The sequence below is a fragment of the Rhea pennata genome, chromosome 20 (assembly GCF_028389875.1).
Source record: "Rhea pennata isolate bPtePen1 chromosome 20, bPtePen1.pri, whole genome shotgun sequence".
Taxonomy (NCBI): domain Eukaryota; kingdom Metazoa; phylum Chordata; class Aves; order Rheiformes; family Rheidae; genus Rhea; species Rhea pennata.
Window position 1 is genome coordinate 1,109,275 of NC_084682.1, and position 19,536 is coordinate 1,128,810.

General features: G+C 41.3%; 2 protein-coding genes and 1 long non-coding RNA gene across 14 annotated transcripts in view; 1 reads left to right on the forward strand and 2 right to left on the reverse strand.

Annotated features, from left to right (window-relative positions):
* SGSM2 (small G protein signaling modulator 2) overlaps nt 1–1,170 on the reverse strand; it is a 66,763-nt gene extending 65,593 nt beyond the window's left edge. For all 8 annotated transcript variants that reach the window (XM_062592558.1, XM_062592552.1, XM_062592557.1 and 5 more), the window contains exon 1: nt 1,088–1,170. In XM_062592558.1, the coding sequence (XP_062448542.1) occupies nt 1,088–1,144 (57 nt within the window). In that variant the 5' untranslated portion in view covers nt 1,145–1,170. The remainder of the gene's footprint in view (nt 1–1,087) is intronic.
* Nucleotides 1,171–1,339: 169 nt separating this feature from the next.
* Nucleotides 1,340–14,631, forward strand: LOC134149309 (uncharacterized). The gene is made up of 3 exons (XR_009960397.1): nt 1,340–1,559; nt 2,521–2,607; nt 13,698–14,631. It is a non-coding gene; the product is annotated as an uncharacterized LOC134149309 (long non-coding RNA).
* On the reverse strand, nt 4,257–19,534 carry TNFAIP1 (TNF alpha induced protein 1). Of its 5 annotated transcripts, none has more exons than XM_062592300.1 (8): nt 19,501–19,534; nt 19,107–19,185; nt 16,131–16,467; nt 13,821–13,990; nt 12,193–12,282; nt 12,040–12,092; nt 9,990–10,185; nt 4,257–9,413 (listed from the first exon to the last, which is right to left on the reverse strand). In XM_062592300.1, the coding sequence occupies exons 3-8, from the start codon at nt 16,342–16,344 to the stop codon at nt 9,195–9,197; spliced, it is 942 nt and encodes a 313-aa protein (XP_062448284.1). In that variant the 5' UTR covers nt 16,345–16,467; nt 19,107–19,185; nt 19,501–19,534; the 3' UTR covers nt 4,257–9,194. The 5 variants fall into 5 exon arrangements, with proteins under 5 accessions (XP_062448284.1, XP_062448286.1, XP_062448282.1 ...); XM_062592302.1 differs by lacking the exon at nt 19,501–19,534 and adding an exon at nt 19,451–19,474; XM_062592298.1 differs by lacking the exon at nt 19,501–19,534 and adding an exon at nt 19,289–19,414.
* Between the last annotated feature and the right edge of the window lie 2 nt (nt 19,535–19,536).

Genomic DNA, 19,536 nt, shown 5'->3' on the forward strand with positions numbered 1-19,536 from the left:
ATATTTTAAAAATAATGACACATGACAATAGCAGAAAAAACCCTCATGATATGCAAAAGTTTCATCTCTTTCAAAAGGGGATTAAGAAATTTTTTAAGTCTAAAGAACACCTGCACTCAGACACGCAAAGTAATCCAAAAGCTTAGTTGCATAGGACTTCAGATTTCTGGGGGTGTAGCAGCCTGAAGAAAGTGATCTCCTACTGCCTTGCTGAGAGATAGCCTGGTGACAAAGGAAATAGCTGTTTCTTTCCATCAGAAAACAGGGCTCTGACATTTGGAAGCCAATTCACTTCACAGACAAACATCTTCCGGCTTGCTGTCTTATCACTGATTTTCCTCCTTCCTCCTCTCAAACTCACAACTGAGGGAAAGTTAGTGAGAATCTAGTAATAGAGGAAACATAGTCCCTGGAGAAGGGAGCTGGGACCATTAGCTCACTATAGACTCTTACTTCAGCAGATCAACACAACTATCAGGGACAGAAAAGGGAATAAGCCCACAGAGATAAGCATCTCCTGTCCCCAGGCTCTCTTTGGCTGGCCTAGCGACACTACTAACATATTTTGGGGACAACATTATAACGTCAACTTCGATAACTTCGCTAGGAAGAATTTTTTTCCCAACCAGAGGAAGATCACAACTCGCTACTATAGCAAGCACAGAAAAGGTTAAACAGTTGTAGCTGAACAAATCCTCCACTTCTCATTCATTGCCTCCTGAAGGCAAATTGGATTTTAATTCGATCTGGCCAGAGCTTTATTTTATTTACTCTAGGCCAACTCTTAAGTATCAGCCCTACTGCAGAAGAGATTAAACAAATTCCTCGCGGAGAACGCTTAGTTTTCCACTACCGGACAGCTCCTGCCTGAGACGGCTGAGCCCGGCCCCTTGCCCGATGCCCCAGGAGGACGAGCAGGACGGAGCCGAGGCCGCAGCGCCCTTCCCGGGACAGGGACCCGCGGGGAGCCCCGCCTCGCGGAGGGAGCGCGGGGCCGTAGCCGCCTCGCAGCGGCGCCCCGACCCCCCCCCCCCGGGAGCGCGGTGTGCGGGGAGGGAGCCGCAGCCGCCGTCCCGTCCCTCCTCACCTCCTTCTTCACGTTCCACAGCAGCTTCTCCTTCACGGCGTCCGCTGAGCAGCTCATGGCGGCGCGCGGAGCGGGGCCGCGCCGCGCCCCTCCGCGCTCAGGGCCGCCCGCCCGCGCCGCTGCCGGAGCGCCCCCGGAGCGAAGGCGCCGCGCCGTCCAGCCGAGCCTGCGGCGCGCCGCGCGGCTCCGCGGCCATCTTCCGCGGCTCCCGCTGACGTCAGGCCGCCCTTCCCTCCCGCGGGCGGCGACACCCAGCGCGGCCGCGGGCGGCAGCCGGGGCGGGCTGCACCTGCCGCCACCGCGGGCTCCATGGCAACCGCGCCGTAGCGCGGCGGCCGCGCCGAAGGGGTCGCGAAAGAGCGGAAACCCACGAGGCGCGGCGGGCGCCGGGCCGGAGGGCGGCTGCGGGGCCGCCGCGCTGAGGTGACATGGTGCCTGTCTCTCCCCCCCCCCGGCCCGCCACCGCGCTGAGGTAACGCGCCCCCCCCCCCCCAACCCTGCTGAGGCGGCGCGCGCGGCCCCCAGCGCTGAGGTAACGCACCTCCCCACACCACCCCGCTAAGGCAGCGCGCGCCCCTCGCGCTGAGGTAACGCCCCCCCCCCCCAACTGAGGCGGCGCGCGCGGCCCCCAGCGCTGAGGTAACGCGCCCCCCCCCTCCCCCCCCCCCACTGAGGCGGCGCGCGCGGCCCCCAGCGCTGAGGTAACGCGCCCCCCCCCCCCCCCCACTGAGGCGGCGCGCGCGGCCCCCAGCGCTGAGGTAACGCGCCCCCCCCCCACACACTGAGGCGGCGCGCGCGGCCCCCAGCGCTGAGGTAACGCGCCCCCCCCCCCAACTGAAGCGGCGCGCGCGGCCCCCAGCGCTGAGGTAACGCCCCCCCCCCCCCCCCACTGAGGCGGCGCGCGCGGCCCCCAGCGCTGAGATAACGCGCCCCCCCCCCCAACTGAGGCGGCGCGCGCGGCCCCCAGCGCTGAGGTAACGCGCCCCCCCCCCCAACTGAGGCGGCGCGCGCGGCCCCCAGCGCTGAGGTAACGCGCCCCCCCCCCCAACTGAGGCGGCGCGCGCGGCCCCCAGCGCTGAGGTAACGCGCCCCCCCACCCTGCTGAGGCAGCGCGCGCGCCCCCCGCGTTGTGGTAACGTGTCCCCCCCCGCCAAGCACCAGCACCGCTGAGGCAGCACGCGCGGCCCCCAGCGCGGAGGTAATGCTGCCCCCGCCCTTCGCTGAGGCAGCGTAGGGACCCAGCGCGGAGGTAACGCGCCCCCCGCGGCCCCTGGGCTCCCTCCCGCCTGGCCTCCCGAGGGGCTCCGCCTGCCCTGGAGCTCCCCTTTCCAATGCCTCCGTTACACGTTACCTCTTGCCGAGCCGCTGTCGCCGGTCCTCCCACCCTCCTTACCAAGGGGGAAGCTGGTTCTGAAAGAGTTTCCCCAAAACAGGGGTCGCAGTGAAGTTCATTATGTCTCTGGGACTGCTGCAGCTGGACACCAGCATCTCTGGGGAAGGGAAGGTGGTTGAAGCATCAGGTCAGTTACATATAATAACCTGCTTTTTTCAAGTGCTTAATCCCTTATTTTTCAGTGTAATGCTAAAAGAGTAAACAGCATACTCACATATTCACAGATAATTTCACTTTTTGGTCCTGGCAGAACTACAATATTTTGATTGCAAAACCATAAGGAGTGTTTCATGAGGTGTTTAAGTTGTTCTTTACAAAGCAGATAAGGAGGTAGGCAAGATCATTCCTTTAGTAGCAGTATTTAGGTATTCAACAAATCAGAGCTCACTGTCAATTAAGTCCTGTAGCTGCTACTGAAAATCCTACAATAGTTGTGGCTGCACAGGAAAGAACATGCCATAGTGTAACACTGAAGCAAAGGGAGAGTTCCTAAAGGAACTGCATAGAAGAAAGAAGAGACGGTAGGCAGAAGTATCTGGACCACAATGAGTAAGAGACAGAGCTGCCTTAGTGCAGGCAGAAAAGAAAAAAAGAAGAAAGGGAGCTACATAGTCTAGATAGAAAAACTATGCAAATCTGAAAGAGGTAGTTAATAGACAAAAGCATATTACACAGTTTCAAGGACAAAATGCCCTAGCAAGATGAAGAAAAACAGGTTCAGTTTCTACTGGCTCTCATACATCATAGAGCCAGCGTAGGAACATCTACTTTACAGGTAAACCAATTCTCAACAAGACAACTGTAGGAAGCAGTAGCTAGTATGCACTAGAAGCCACAGCTTTCCTAGAGAAGTTTCTCATCCTTCCAAACAGAAGGATTATGTAACATTTTCTAAAACATTCAGATACTTTGTAGAATATTATTTCTGTGGTTGTCACTCAAAGTAAAGTAATACTACATTATAATACAAACTTTCCTTTTATTTCTTTTTCTTCTACCTCAATTTATCTATGGAAATAAGTCTTTTTTTTCCTCCTCTAATTATTTAATCAGCCTACCCCACTCAATGGGTGTCAGGACTTTAGAAGTAGCAAGTCTGCAACTCCAACCAATACAGCCTGCAGGCAATAGAAGGAAGAAGGCTCATTTCCTCATTTCACGGCTTATTACAAATCTTGACTTCTGCAGCTAAGAAAAGAGGGTAACAGCAGCAAAGAAAGCAACTAAATAGAACAGAGAGTTCATAAGATTGTGTTGGCTAGCTCAAAGTATACTTACTGCAGAACACAGACTAAATCTCTGAATCTAATTCCCTGCTAGATTGCTGTGTTAGTGAAGAAAGGTTAAAGATCTTCCAAATGCAAGCTAGATTACCTGTGTGGTAACACAAATTTTCTTAATGCAAGATCAAAATTCTCTGTAATTCCTATTAGGAAGTAAAGTTATTTCCATGAACATGAAAAGTACTGCAACCAACATAGTTGTTTTCCCACTAAAGTAAAAGCCCAGAGAAAGCCAAAAGCAGTTATCTGTTGTGCACTTTGTAAGCACAGTGGCATCTCCTACAGAATTATAGCCTGCACTTGCAGGGATGGGTGAAAGATAGTAACAGCCCATAATACAAAGCCATTGGCCAATACAGTATTTCTGTGATTCAGGCATCCTAAATACTTGGTAAGGATCTCAAGTACAATACAGAACAAAAGCGTATACTTAAAGAAACCATTGTGAGACAATTAAAATTCCTGATGATGGAGAAAAAGATCACAGAAGATATAAAATATAACAGTTTATTAAAAATTAGTGTTCCATTTTCATTTAACACATTGATGAAAGACAGAGGAAACACTTTATCAATGGTTAATATGGTTACTGCCCTTAAAAGTGAGGCATAAAAATAAAACAAAAGCCTGATGCCATCAAAAAACAGCTTGATCGTAGAATGTCAGTTATAACAGGAACAGCAATCATATTTGCTACCCTCTGGATATAAAACAGTACAGAAATCAAAAAGCTGCATTATTATTACACAGTTTAACTTTCAACATTCCTCTGAGGTAGGGGAGGATCTTCCCTCATTTGTAATAAAACGGGGGTAAGTTATGCACATACATGACAACTGATTTAGTCTATGTTACCAAGTTATTGGCAAAGCTGGAAATGGAACTCATGCCCACTTATCTCTTAATAAAAGCTCAGTTCTCCTAACAAAATGGGTGGCATGGAACGTGGCTATATAGATTTAATGCCAAGGATTGTCAGAGGATATAATCTAATTGTGCTAGACACATTCAGTTAAGCTATACTCCATCACTATTTCTAGGAGTGAATTGTGTCTGAAAATTAAAGTCAAGAAGAAAACCTAAACAAAACCACAGAAGTATTACCTGTTCCAAGCAGAATACTTTTCAATAACAACATAGCATCAGTCCCTCCAATGCCATCCCAGTCTGTGTTATTTTATTTTTACCATGCAATGCAAGAGATAAAAAGTCAGCAGAATGGAATGTTACAACAGGATAGATGTCTCCTGTTCTGAAATCTGAATGTCAAGGCGAAGGTTAAACATTTAGTTTTGTCTCCACATTTATCAAGCAGTTGGAGGCTACTACCCTGCAGTGCTAACTCTTTTGTCATTATTGCCTAATTAACACTGATACTGAAGAGCTGTTTAACATAAGACATTCACTCAAGGCATCAAGTCTCCTCTGTAGAAAGACTGAGGCTGTTTTACAGTATGTTAGTACTCCATTACAGAAACATACAACACTTTATTACAATGCTTGTGTATAGATGTCAGCTGATCTCAGTTCCGCTCATTCTCTCAGCCTGCTAATGTAATATGTGAATGCATAAACTTCACCTAAATTCAAGAGTGAGGAGGACAGTAAGGTTTCCAGAGAAGCTCCATATAACTAGAAGTCTATATTTTCTTAATAGGGATCATTTGTGATATTAAAAGCCAGTAGAGAAGATTATTAGCAAATGCAGCAAATGTAGAAGTGGACAGCTTACTACAAATACATACAGACTACATTTTAAAGTTGCATTATCCTTTTCAGTGTTTTCAGTGTTTCACTTACTCTCTATCATATTAGGTTGTAAAAAATGTGTTCTAGAATGTATTCTTTTCAAAACAAAATATGTCCCTTAAGTAAAGGAGGATTAAGGTAAGAATACAAAGCATAAATTTTGACATAACTAAAGTATTTAAAATTATCAGAACCTAGTAGTTAGACTATACAATCAACATGTCATGATTTTGGTGGAGAGATCATACAATTAACATTTTGTATTAGACCAATTTCAGATAAGCATTTTTTTAAGAGAATGTATTTTACTGCTTTTATTAGGAAATGTTTACATTTAGATTTACTGAGATTTCATGTAAAATATCAATTATGTAACCATTCACATAAGAAATAACCTAGGGCATTCTAGATTTTATCAGAAATGCATGAATACACTGACCCTACCTGAAAGTGGATTTCTGGTATTACAATTTTTTAGCTGTGTGCAGGTCCTTATAATAGCACATGTCTCAGAATACACCTACACAGAGGATTTCCTGGTGTTTTACCATGCCTGATCTATGCACCAGTGGAGGGAACTATAGGATTGCTAATCTAGTCCAACCCTGGTACTTAGCTAGGGCATTTCAACTATATCTTGAAAAAAATATCAGAACTAACACCAAGACCATGAGTTTGGAATGTCTTTTGAATAGATAAAATTTCAGTATTTATACAATTAGATCACTACTCTGAGTAAAGCTTACAGACTGACAGGGTGCTCTGTCTATAACGACCAAACATTACTTAAAATCATTCGAGTTTAAGTCATATCTTAATCTAAAAATAGATGTTTTGTGACTGGTACTATTTTGGGGAAGAGCAGGGAGAATGGATGGGGATGAGACACAAAGGTGAAATAAGAGGGATATCCAGATATATTTTAAAAACATCCATAACTGCTTACAGTTTGTACTGATATTCCATATTCTACAAATATCAGTAAGTTATTTTGCAATTTTTAAAGGGGTTTCACAACCCCAGATGGTTCAAGAAAAAGTTTATTTTCTGAGATTAATTTAATCCAAATTCAAAACAGAAAGTAATAATGCTTGCTTATTATGGGAGACAGGAAAAAGAACACCAACTAAACCAAAATACAAGCTTTTCTCTGCTTCTTATAGCATAGCAATTCACAATTTGAATCAATTGCATTAAGGAATGCTGAGAGTACAGAATCCAACCTACTGAATGAAAACCTCTGGACCAGCACGCTGATCTGACACTCATCCTCTCACACGTGCTCCTTCCCATACCTGTGCTTCCCAGAGAAAAGATATGTAAAGATAATGACAGTTTTCTATTTATAACTGCTTTAAACATAGTTTTGCAAGGCTACCAACATCATTTACTAAATCTGCTAACAATCACTTCAATAGTAGTAAGAAAAATTAATATAAATCATTTGCCAAGAAATAGAAATGTCACACACACACATTTTACATGGCAGCCTTATTTGCCACAGGATGAAACAAAATACAGAAGAATGAATTGAAGATATTAAGCACAGCAAAAATAACCTAAGACTTCAGCCTCTCTTGGTAGCTTCGAAGCACCAATCACAATGTAATTTAAACAGTATAGCAAAGAAAAAAAAAAAGGCATTACACTCTAGTGGAATTAAAAAAAACCCCAAACCCCCAAAATGTCTTTGTAAAAACTTATGTCAGCAGCTGTATTTTCACTAGCACAATAGCAAAACGATCTGGAAAACAACAACTTGCAGAAAGCAGTATCAAAGAAAAGAGGTTATTGGTCATTAGTGTTTTACACAAAAATGTAAGTGCATTACTGTGGCAATGCAAATTCCTGGATGTGAGGAGAATTAAGTGAAAACCTTCCACATGTAGAGGCCTGGCTATGCAATAAATATTAGCTATTAATGCTTTCTTAACAAGCCTCATCAATCTCATTTTCAAAAGCTTAACCTAGTAGAAATCACTTTTCTTTTCCCTCCTCTGCAAGCATCTGTTACTACCAAAATACCTGCCATTTTGATTTTAGTTATCACTTTACAATATTAATCTAAGCTTATATTCTTGTCAGGCTTTTGAAGTAATTTGCATTAAGGCTTGAACATAAATTTGGCACTAATCGAAAGATTTCAAGCCTAAACATCCTGGAACCTGAAGCTTCCTTATTCATTTACAATATAGGGACATAAAAGCAGTTGTACAGTTCACTGGTATTACATACCCATAGGTGCCAATGAGCTATTATCAAGTAATAACCATTTATGACAGCAGTAGGATTTGAATCTACAGCCTAGAACTGGAAGATACAATCAAAATTTTAAAAATATATCAGTAATTTCTCCATATGAAACACAGAACTGTTTCCAGAGACCCAGCTTGGAAAACAGGTTGGACAGCAACCTTCTGAAAGGCCCTTCTAAAATTAGCACCAGGCGAAACATTCAGAATAATGAAGCTGATATTTCAGTTTCTAAGAATAAACCACCTCTCTCCTATGTCCAAGGTGTTTTGCTATTTTATGCTAGCACAATATTTCTGTGAGTATTCTTCTCTCTCCACTTAAACTTATATGCTGTAGAAGAGATTCAGAACACAGAACCTAAATACACTCTTCAGTGTGTGAACATTATCTAGCATTGCAAAATGTTTGTCTGTACTTGACCAGTCACTGTACTTTTTCCCCCTCAGCTAGAGAAATCTAGTATTAAATAGCACTTTTGGGCCACAAGAGAAAACTAATGCAAAACAACCCCCCCAAATTGTCATTGTTTATATAAAAAGGATTACATCCTCACAGCCCTAAAGGGTGGCAATCCTGCCGCAATCTATTCCAGAACTTTTCTTACTTGTAGAAGTTTCCTCCTTCAGCACACCTATTTTTAACCAGGAGAAGTTATTACATATTTATTCAGATTTTCCAAATTTTCTCATTTTTATATAAGAGAAGCGTTTTTGATTACTTGACCCTTACCTTTCCAGAAGACTGTAGTTTAGATTTAATGAGTTTTAAAGACAGCTTAAAAAAAAAAAAAAAAAAAAAGAAAGAAAGAAAGAAAGAAAGAAAGAAAGAAAACTTTTGTATGTGTATCGGGAAAAGAAGTGAGAGAAATCACACACACACACTGTATTTGACTATTGCGTAGCTAACCATTTCCTCCATGGGTTATTGAGATGTAGCGTTTGCTAAAAGTATCCATGTTCAGAACCTGTCTCCCCCCCCTTTAATATCTTGATTTAAAAACTGGAGGTTCCATTACAAAAAAACCCTAAAGGGGCAGGTGTCTGGAAAAAGATTTTCAAATCACACCATCTTACCCAGGAAAAACAGTACTTCTTACTGGAAGTAAGATAACTGGCAAATCATTAGCTATGAAAGACCAACTATGAACTGTCAGAAGCAGTGTTCAAGATTCAACTCCTTGTGCAGCAAACAAAGGGGTCAGTCTCTATTTAAAGCATGTGGTGCAAAATTAACATGTCAGTTCTCAAAGCCTTTGGCCTTTAGTGTTACTTTGTGTGCACAAATGCCCTTTAGCTTCTTTAAGGAGCCAGGAAGCCAGATGAAGGTTAGTCCACACAGTCCAACTTACACCTCCCTACTTCTTGACCTCACTCAAAGAATATCCATACAAGCCTTCAAAGTACACCCTTTCTTCTCTACTGACAAGCTAGTGGCCAAGCTGACGGTCATCATAGGTGCTGTATCTCTTCACATGGATTCGGCGCACTCGATCACGAAGTTCAAAACCATCATCATCCTCACTGTGAGAGGCCTGGCTTCGGCTCCTGCTTGTTGCTTCCAGCAGAGAGTTATCAGGAACTCGTGGTGTTTCATAAAGTAAAACATTTAGTGTTTCCTCATATATTCGTGCCTCTGGGAATTCAACCTACAAAAAAACAGCACGTCTTTTTCCTGATCAATACAAGATAACATGACTGGAGAACACACACGTGTAAATTTGATTCACATCAGAAAGAGTAAAACAATTAGGAAAGATGAGCAAAGCAGTCTAATACTTAGCATAGGATTATTCCAACAGCCAAATCCCCTACTACTTCTTTTAGATTGTTCTAGAATGGAATACAGGTATTTCTGATTCTTAAATAGAAGTGTCTGATCCTGATCTGCATACCTGCACCAGTGCAAACCAGAGGTACCTCCTGAAGTTAGGGACACTCTCTAGATTCATCATATTTTCATGCATGTAATTCTCATCTCTTTAAGATACAGTGTTTAGAAGCAAGTCTTTAGGCAACTTGTGCAAAATCAGAGGCAGGAAGACCATCCTTGGAGATATTCAAAACCCAACTTGACATAGTCCTATGCAACCTGCTCTAGCTGATCCTGCTTGAGCAGGGGGGTGGGCCAGATGATCTGCAGAGGTCCCTTCCAACCTCAACTATGTGATTCAGTGATTTTTTTTTCCCTAAACATAAGAGACAGGTAAGACAAACTCCGATACCTTAGTTTGCTTCTTCTCTGTGGCATACACTATAGAGGTACAACAGACTTCAGCAAGTTTCCGACCCTGTCCATAGAAAGACCAGCAACAGATTTCATCTCCTATAACATCTTTAATGAAGAGAACTCTGCCATTGAATCGGAGAGAAAGTTTGTCAAACAGTTCTATATTCTTCAGTAAGTTGTCATCTGAATTACTGAAACACAGCAACAAAAGAAGAAATAAGGTTTTTGTAGTTTTGCAATCTCTATAGAATTAGTATGGCTATTCCACCACAGTTCTATGTGTTTATCTAACTGCAGCATACAAGTAGTGACTCATTGCTATACGCTGCCAAAAAAAAAAAAAAAAAAAAAAAAAAAAGGAAAGGAAAGAAAAGAAAAGAAAAAAAAAGGCTAATAGCCAACTTGAGATACAAGTAAGATGGTCGGATTCCCATGAGCAAATGTATCGGACTTTACAGGTCAAATTAGATAATAAGTAATGACAGCACAATTTCCCAAATCATTACATCAACGATCTACAACTACCTCTTGACCGATGCTCAAGACGATTAAATCATATGCTAACTGCAGTTCTTTTTAGATTTAGTAACAGAAAAAGACTAATGATATCCTGTGGAAATTTCCATGGTGAATACATAATTTAAGGAACTAAGTTCAGCCAAGATTCAGCATCTTAACTGCTTTTCAAAGCAAGATCCAAACGTTCTTGAGGAAAAAAATATTTATGGCTCTACAGCTTTAAAATTAAATAAAGCTATTAGAAAGCTACTCTTAAAATTTAAAATACATTATTTAAATAACAACACCAATGTCAAATGACAAATCTAAGGCAATATCAAGAGGCAAAGCTAGGGGAAAAAATAAATTAATTATTTAAAAAAAAATCAAGCAGACTTTGTTCATTTATGTTATTTGACCACATTGAAAGTAAATGAAAAAGCTGCTTTTACATTGTTGATAAGGAAGATTAGAAGGAAAAAGACTTTGCTTACTAGTAGCCAGTGTGGAATTTTAAACAAAGATGCCTCATTTAAACATCATCAAGGCATTAAGATTCATGTGCAAGGAATAATTATAAACCTATAACTAGTTGGACACCAACACTTCCTGGTGTCAACCTCTAGGGTTCTGTGGCCATCATTACTAGCATGTTAGCATTTTCAAACCCAGGGTGACTAATATGTTATTCTGCGCTTGCTTTAGCATCATTGCCATAAACTAAAGGTAACACAGGTACAAGTGCAACCCAAGTGGCAGACACAGAACACAGCTTGCTGAAGAACATGCCTCTGTTTAGATCTCCCTCAAGTTAGCATTTCCTGACTACCTGAAATTTCATGATTGTTAGAATCCATCTCTCTGAGATACACAGTCAGTTTGTCTAGAGAAAGAACTTCCAAGATTGCTTCAACAATCACATTGCTTCAGAGACTCATTTAAGAAAATCCAGAGCCATTCTAGCAGTATTTTAACAAAGGGATCATGATAATTACACTGCAAACCCAAATAATATTTTCTTGTACAGAAAAAAAAACAGTAAATTTTTGTGATGCCCTTATCCAGGTTGTTCCTGAGCAGAACAGATACTTTCCTTTGTAGCCAAATAATTAATTCATTTAGAGGCTTTGGGGGATCTCGAATGTGAAAAATGGCAGCAGGAGAGGGTAGAAGAGTGTTGCCAGAGGTAGATGAAGAACTAAGAATAAAACTGAAGAATCAAGAGATAGGTATCATGGCTGCACTGGCTTTGAATTGAAGGGGCAACGTGCAGGTTACCAGTTTGTATTGTATTACCAAAGTTAGATCTGGTTTCAGTAAGTATTAATAGCCTCATCATTCTTGTCTCTTATTCCTTGACGCTATCTTTCTCAGACATACCTCCCCTTCTCTAGCACAACTGATCACATCAATCACAAAGAACTGCACTCAAATCCATAGAAAAGTGCTGCTGCAAGCTACAAAAAGTTAGACCACGTTACATTTTCCTCTACTCCCATAGTCAAAAGGGAAACTTTCCCATTATAGTGCAGAGAGAACTGACATACCTGGTATAGGAGTATTTGTTGTTGCTTCTATTATAAAGCAGCTTAACAACAGGCTATTGGGAGAGGAATAAGAAAAGAAAAGGTAAATTAGGTGTGTGAATACTTTTAGCAAAAAATCAGTTTCTCTCTAGATAGTTGTAGAAAAGCAGCTACCTTCATTGATGATTCTATGAGTCTCTCTTCTTCTTTTGGAGATGTGATGATAGGGATGTTACAAACAGGTTCATACAAGTCTTTCTTGTCCTGTTTTGAAGAAAGAAGAGGGAGAGGAAATAAAAAACCCAAGAGATATAAATGATGAAACTAACATCTGCTGCTGGTTTCTTCTCCAAACCCTCCAGCCACGTTCCCAAACCCTGTGATGCAAAGGAAGAGCCTTATGTTGCTATAGTAACCACACAGCATTACCTTGATCTGCAAACTAGAAATACAGCAGAGAGGTTTCTTATTCCCAGAAGGCAGCAATAATTGAAATATTGGGATGCAAGACAATATGTCCTTAGCTATAGTAAAGACTCTGAACTCAAGTCATACTTGATTTAAGTGAGTTTATTAGTATAGCCTTTTCAGAAGAAAGGGATAGTAAGAGTTTATACAAGTTTTAATTAACTCAAAACACTGCAGTATATAAGAAGATCAGCCACTATGAACTGAACATTTGGCAAGAAGAAGAGCATGTCATTGAAATGGACTTCATCCCCTGGTACAAAAGCTACCAGCAATAGCTTGAAGTACAGTCTGTGACGCCAGATTCCTCATGTAACAAATTAAAGAAAGCTCAATAGCTAATGGGAAGCCATGGAACTTTTTTTCTAAAAAAAAAAACAAAAAAAATTCCAAAAAACGGTTTTAAATTCCAAACCAGCAGAAAAATTGTCAGTGTAGCTCTGCACTTCTTTCAATGTCTTCAAGAAGCATGTTGGTATTTAATTAAATTAAAGGTATTTAATTACTATAATTATTTAATTACTAAGCTTTATCCCTTCAGAAGTATTCATTTCACAATCTTAAGATTAATCCGTGTTCAAAATAATCCTGTTTATTCAATAAATTTCCTTTAAATTTCTATTTTTCATTTCTTTTCACATAAAAGGAACTCAAAATTCACTATTTCCTAAATAATATTTTTTAAAAGCACAAATTAAAAAGAAACAGTCCCTCTACTTATATGACTGGTTCTGAACATAATCTCTTCTTTATTCATCTTCCTGGCATTCCTGTGAAATAGAAAAAGTGCTATTATCCCCATTCTGCAGCAGGCAGCTGGACAAGAGAATGGTAGCACAAAGGGAAATGATCATCATACAAGATGTTTATGAAATGATAAGTACTTAAACCCAAGCCTTTCACGTTCTAGATTAGTATCTAACCACTGGACCATCTCTCTCTTACAAAGAAACAGCTACCTTGATAATGCAACCACATTACTAATTACACTAGACCCCTTGAAAACATAGGCACTTCTGGCCTGGAAGGCTGTTCCACAATTTTGGATAGATCTGAAAACGTTTCCTGTGACAGCATAAACTAAATCTCTCTTATGTAAAGCATCACAGAATCTCAAGTATCCATACACAGCGAGGAAAACTATGGCTTTGATAAATGTCCTTGATAAGATCTTAACAACTTATCTCACTGCTGTCTCATTTTCTTTCCAGGCTACCCTGTACGTCTCAGACTTGATGTACATCTAAGGCCATGAAACACTCTTTGAAGTCATCCCAAGTCATTTTTATAAGGAAATCACCCACCAATAACTACAGGCTACTTCCATTTCTTACCTGCAGGGCTGCTTGGCACATGTCTACTAAGCCCTGAATGAGATAATATTTGGCTTCTGCCATCAACTCTTTGACCTCCTGTCTGTGTTTTGGAAGTGCAATTGTGTCATCTCGGAGATAGTTTAGAATTGTTCCAAAGTGCTTCCCACAACGGTCTATAAGGATCCAGCCTAAAAAATAACCATCATAACATTTCAATCACCTTAACACTGGCAGGCAAACAATATTTCTTCAGAGGGATTAAACATGGGAAGTGTATTCAAGCCTCATAAGCTCACAGAGCCCACTGAAACTTCCCTGAAACTGCATATGATTTGTTTCCCATTTCATTTAATGGAAGTCTTTACTGACTTTGAGCAAACTGAATTTGGTTACAGAACAGAAAATAACAAGGAAATTGCTCTTTTGGTACCACCTGTATATTCTCGCTACTTTTCAGCACCCCAGAAGAAAAATCCAGCTTAAAAACAAACAAACAAAAAATCAAAAACACTCAGCTTTCTCTGAAGAGACATTAAAATCCCTGCAAGAACCTGACTATATTGTGTCTATTGATCAGTCCATGTGTGGCCTGACCAAAATTATTTTCTTTGTTTGATCCTTTCTGTATTAGGAATGGATCTTTTTAACTACTATATAAAATTATCAGTTTGCATTTTTACAGAGCTCTATTTAACTACCTGACCAAGCAGTTCAAACCTTAAAAAAAGCTTATTGTTAGGTAAGCTGCTTGTTTTATTTAGACGCCCAGCATACTCATGGCAAAATAGAGTTTCACTATATTTGTAAGGAAATAAACGTAAAAACTGTTGTTGCAGTGTAATGCTAGGTACTTGTACCTGAGAAATCTATTACTAAGAAAGCCAAGGGAAGATTAGAAGAAGGAGTTTGCAGATATTTGCAACAAGTGAATTGGGGCTAAAGTTTGTCAGTCTCCCAACCACCTTCTGCTGTTGTTCAGTGTTTTTAAAAACAAAGCAAAAAAAATATATATACCAAGGACGCCAAAACACAGAATAGCCCAGAAAACACAGTGTGATAAAAAGGCTATTCTAGTCTCTAAATATGAGTAAAGAGCAATACAGACAGATCAGGAGGGAGTGGAGAGTGGAAGCAGTACAGGAGAGAGTAGTAGACAGACATTTTTCTGATTCTAAAACCTCCCTGAGGTCATGTTCACTAGGAAACAGAATGTCTGACTTGCTAGCAAACAATAGCAGTGTAGGCCATGCAAGCATAGGGCTTAGTACAGTGACAAACTCTCTTCCATAATGCAGAAGGCAGGCCAAAAAAATGGTATTTTGGGACCCAGATGCAGAGAACAATACAAGAAAAGTAGACTAAACCACTACTTGATTCTCCAGCTGTGGCTGTGAGAATGCTAAACATGTCATCTCTTCAGGCTAAGGCTCTTACAAAACTGCTGGACTAAACTGAGTTAGTCATATGAGCCAGCCTTCTCAAAGGGAGTTGGGTTTAAGTGATATGCAGTCTCCATGAAGAGTTCTGTCAGTTTAAGTAAAAAAACTGTTACGTGGAAGAGCTTTCAGAGATTAATATTCTGAACCACCAACAGGTTAAATACTTGCTATCCTCTCTCAACCTCTTCTCCACAATGCTACAAGTCTCATTCCTAAGGTATCATTTTGCTATAGACTAGTAAAGAGAAGAAAACGAGCATTCATAGGCATTGCTGACATCAGTCTTCTTACTTGTTCTATTCTCTGTAATTTATTAGGGATCTTTTTATAAAGCCAGGAGTCAATGTCCAGCATGAGGTGACATAGTATTTGACTGGTGACTAAATACTGTCACAACATGGATATGTATTTTCAGCCACAAATGGAACATACTGTTAGGAGGAAAAAAAAAAGAGAGAGAGAGAGAAAGAAAGAAAAACAACAACAACAACAACCAAAAAAACCCCAGAATCCTCAACATAGTAAGCAAGGCTGTTCTGAGTTTGAGAGATGAAAAATGAATGTCTCCCCCCGCATTTTGATTGATGCCACTGTACACCACCCAATAAATGACAACCCACATGCCGTATGTTCAGTCTTGATAAAACGTCAGCAATCTGTGTACCAGCTGTGATTGTCACAAAGAGAACCAGTCCTTCCTCTAGTTAATTTTAGTAACAAAAAAACACATTTTTATAAAGCACAGAGACCTGTTAGAGCCAATGGGACCTGAGTGCCTAATGTTCCAAATTACTTTCAGAATATATTTTTCCTTATACTCCTCACTCAGCATAGTCTATAAAAACTGTTGTTTTATAAAATTCTCCACATCAGAAGACATTCCCCTTACCTTCTTTGTCTGTGAGCACTTCCATCCTGCCACTAAACATTGCCTTCAACATTGTGTCGTGCCTGGTCAGGACTTGAACCGTAGTGTAATACAAGGAGCCCCCAACGTTTAGCCGCACATATTTGTTACCGAGGTTGCCCCCTTTGAAGCTGCAAGTTTTGGGCTTGGATCCTGCAGCTGGACAAAGAGTGGTTAGACATGTGTCCCCTGACATCTCCTTCTGTAGATAGATGACAACTCTGCAGAGCGTGGGCTTGATGGATTCCGCCGTGATTGGTGAAGAGTCACAAGGCACGAGAAGGGGAAGTGCAAGGCAAGAGCAGTCGTAACCTGCACCCTTGAAACAGAAACATGTAAGATCAATACAGGAGCCTAGAATTACCATTTAAAACAAGAACAGCAAGCCCACATTAAAGAGGAGATGTATTCAGTAGATTCTTAAGGACACATCTGCACAGGTTCTGACAAAACAAGATATACGTGTTTTTCAGACAACTTACACAGCAATATAATGATTGTTCAGCACCATACAGTTATGTTATGGCTACATTATTGTTAGTAAGGCAAGTTAAACATTTCTGGACTCCCTTTTATTTAGAGTTCAGCCAACACATCACCATCCAATCCTGCAGTCCAAGTTTAAATAACAGTAAGAATTCAGCTGCCTCTCAACTTCCCCAAACTTCCCCATGACTTTTTCTTGTGCAGATCTAAAACATAATGGAAGAGTTTTCTTCATCTGGGATATATATGAGGGGTTTTTTTTGTTTTTTAAACTGGAGATCTGTACAGAGGTTTCAGCAGCTTTTCTTTCAAGAGCCTTGACACTGAAATGCTAGATTATAATGTTCTATATCCTGGTACATTCTTTCATTCAAAACTCTTCTTCCATCCTGGACTGCCAAGCAGTCAATATAATATTGTTTTTTCTATTAAAGTCCAGTCTTTGGAATATTTTTCTCACTTAAAAGCTAAGACATTCACAGCTTCCTTCCTCTCCCCAGTCTCACTATATTTATCTTTCCATCCAAGAGGAGCTGAGAATAGAAACAAACAAATAAAAGGAGAATGAAACTCAGTCTAGCAGGACAGATTTAAAGTTCTTTAACTGGAAAAGTACAAGGAATGGGTTTCTGTTATCCTTTTAATAACTGTTGTTCTCAGAAACATTTTGCTGGCATTTCCCTCTCACGATGCCTTTGTTTATTTATCTATTTCAGACTACAGGCATCTGTTCACTTCTCTATTCTATGCCCATGGTACATGAGTAACCTTTTATAAGTAAATATAATAACCTGCTAACTGTATTGCTGATCCCACATCCTTCTTCCTTCTCACTCCACCTCAGCTTTCAGCATGGAGAAAACCCACATCTCTCCATCCATCTGGTACAGCAAATTACTTAGCAGCTATAGATGGCATCTTAAAATTGCCAGAGATTTGAGTAACTATGGAATTTAGAATGACATCTAAAATAACGTTACTCTAATTAAGCAAGCACTACAGACAATATCTATTAAACAAAAAGCAATACAAAAACTTTGAAAGTCACAAAGACACAAACCAATTCTAACAATTTTAGTGCCAAGAGAGATCAGTTTGTCTATAAATCCTTTAACTGGAACTCCTACTAGCTGTCATCACTCTTTACTTTCAGCCAATCATCCTAGAACACAGTAGTAAATTTACTTCTATATCTAAGTATGCCAAAGTTTTTTTTTTTTTTCTGAGCACATCATTTTAGACAAGTAGTCCACTGACGAATGTAAATCAAAAGCAACTGCATGTTACCAATTAATTTGTCCAGAAAAGTAATTTCTGATTGGTAAGCAGCCAGCAGCGACCAAAAACTGTGCATGTGATTATCGTGATACAAGAAGTTCCTTACCCAGAACAGCTAGAGGTTAAGGTAAAATTGACCAGAACTTCTGCAAACACATTGCACATAATACAATTCCTCCTTAGTAAACATAGTTTACTATGATCTTTTAAAAGGAATTAAATCAAGACTAGAAGCAATTACGCTTATTGTTTCACAGTTAAGACCTCTGGTAGAAACGGAAATATAACTTAGGCCTATAAATTTGTCATAGATGTCCTGTCTTGTTTTAGCCCTTAGCAATCGCTCTTTAAAACAAAAGCATGTTTTTAAAGATAGCCAGACTGATCCTGTAACAAGAGAAAGAACTCCAGACCCAAACAGAGCTCTCTGATGTCAACAGTGGTCTGTCTGAACATATCTCTTTATAAGAATCAAGTTCTCAGTCAGTTCTATTGCTTCAGGTGTTTACTTACTTCTCTAACCAAGTAAAACGAAGCAAAATACAAGCAAAATTTGCTCTTCAGCCAATCCAAGTATGAGCAAATACTACTACTGTAATATGTTCATTAGCTAATAAGCTAGGAGGCTTTTGCTGTAAACAGTAATGTAACCTCTGATTACACTCATTAATGCAAGGGAAAATCTTCTACGTCCTTTCCTTCCTGCCTTGTGTGGGAAGCAGATGGAGGACTGTAGAACAATAACACAGCAGTTTGGACACTGTATCAGGAAATGGTCCCAACTGAGGACTTCCCTAAAAAGAAATAATTCTAACAGCTTAAGAGGAAAACAAAACTGAACAAATTACTTGCAGACTGGTACACTTACTACCTAATTTCTGCACTAGACAAAATGGTCTTATTATTTTTTGACACCCCAGGCTCTGACAAGCCCATCATGATGGGTTGGAAGCAGGACCCTGCTTCCCTGCTGAAAACTCACTGCACTGGAGTCTGCACAGAGCAGAGTAGTACAATAAAGGTTACGGATAGGGCAGGCAGAGTGAAGGCAGAGAGGAAGGTGCATGAGTATGTCAGTATCAGAACAGCAAAGGAAAAGCAGGTTTCCTGCACGCCCCAAGCGTCACACACAGAGGGAAGGCAACGTTTCCAGAGAGGAGGTTTCCAGGTGCCGAAGTACTCGAGTCCACACACCTGGTTTCTACTCCTTGTTCAGCAAGGGCAACAGCAGGACAGCGGCAGAGTATTTCCTCTCAGGGTCTCACTTTTACAACTAGAAAAGCAAATAACAAGATTAGCCTAGAAGCCAAATACTAACGCGCGCAGAAGCTCTCCCCAGCCACCTCTCACCGCCCACCGGGATGCTGGGACGGTACCTAACCGCACTCGCCATCAGCCCCGCCGGCAGTGCCCAGCCCCGCCGCTCCGCTCCGCTCCGCTCCGCGCCGCTCCGCTCCGCTCCGCTCCGCGCCGCTCTGCCGCCGCCGCCGCGCCCTTTCCCGCGGACCGCGCACGGCCCCGCCGCCCCCGGCGCCCACCCCTCCGCAGCCCCTGGCTGAGCTCATTTCCTCCGCGCCCCGCCGCCCACCGGCAACCCGGAAGCGCTCCTCGCCGCCGGGACTAC

What these genes read in the sequence shown, in the direction of transcription:
- TNFAIP1 (XM_062592300.1), bottom strand. Translation starts at nt 16,344, where the DNA reads ATGTCAGGGGACACATGTCTAACCACTCTTTGTCCAGCTGCAGGATCC. An exon ending in AGTGCTCACAGACAAAGAAG is followed by an intron (nt 13,991 to 16,130) that starts GTAAGGGGAATG and finishes GTTATTTTTTAG; the next exon opens with GCTGGATCCTTATAGACCGT. An exon ending in AACAAATACTCCTATACCAG is followed by an intron (nt 10,186 to 12,039) that starts GTATGTCAGTTC and finishes GCTGTGTTTCAG; the next exon opens with TAATTCAGATGACAACTTAC.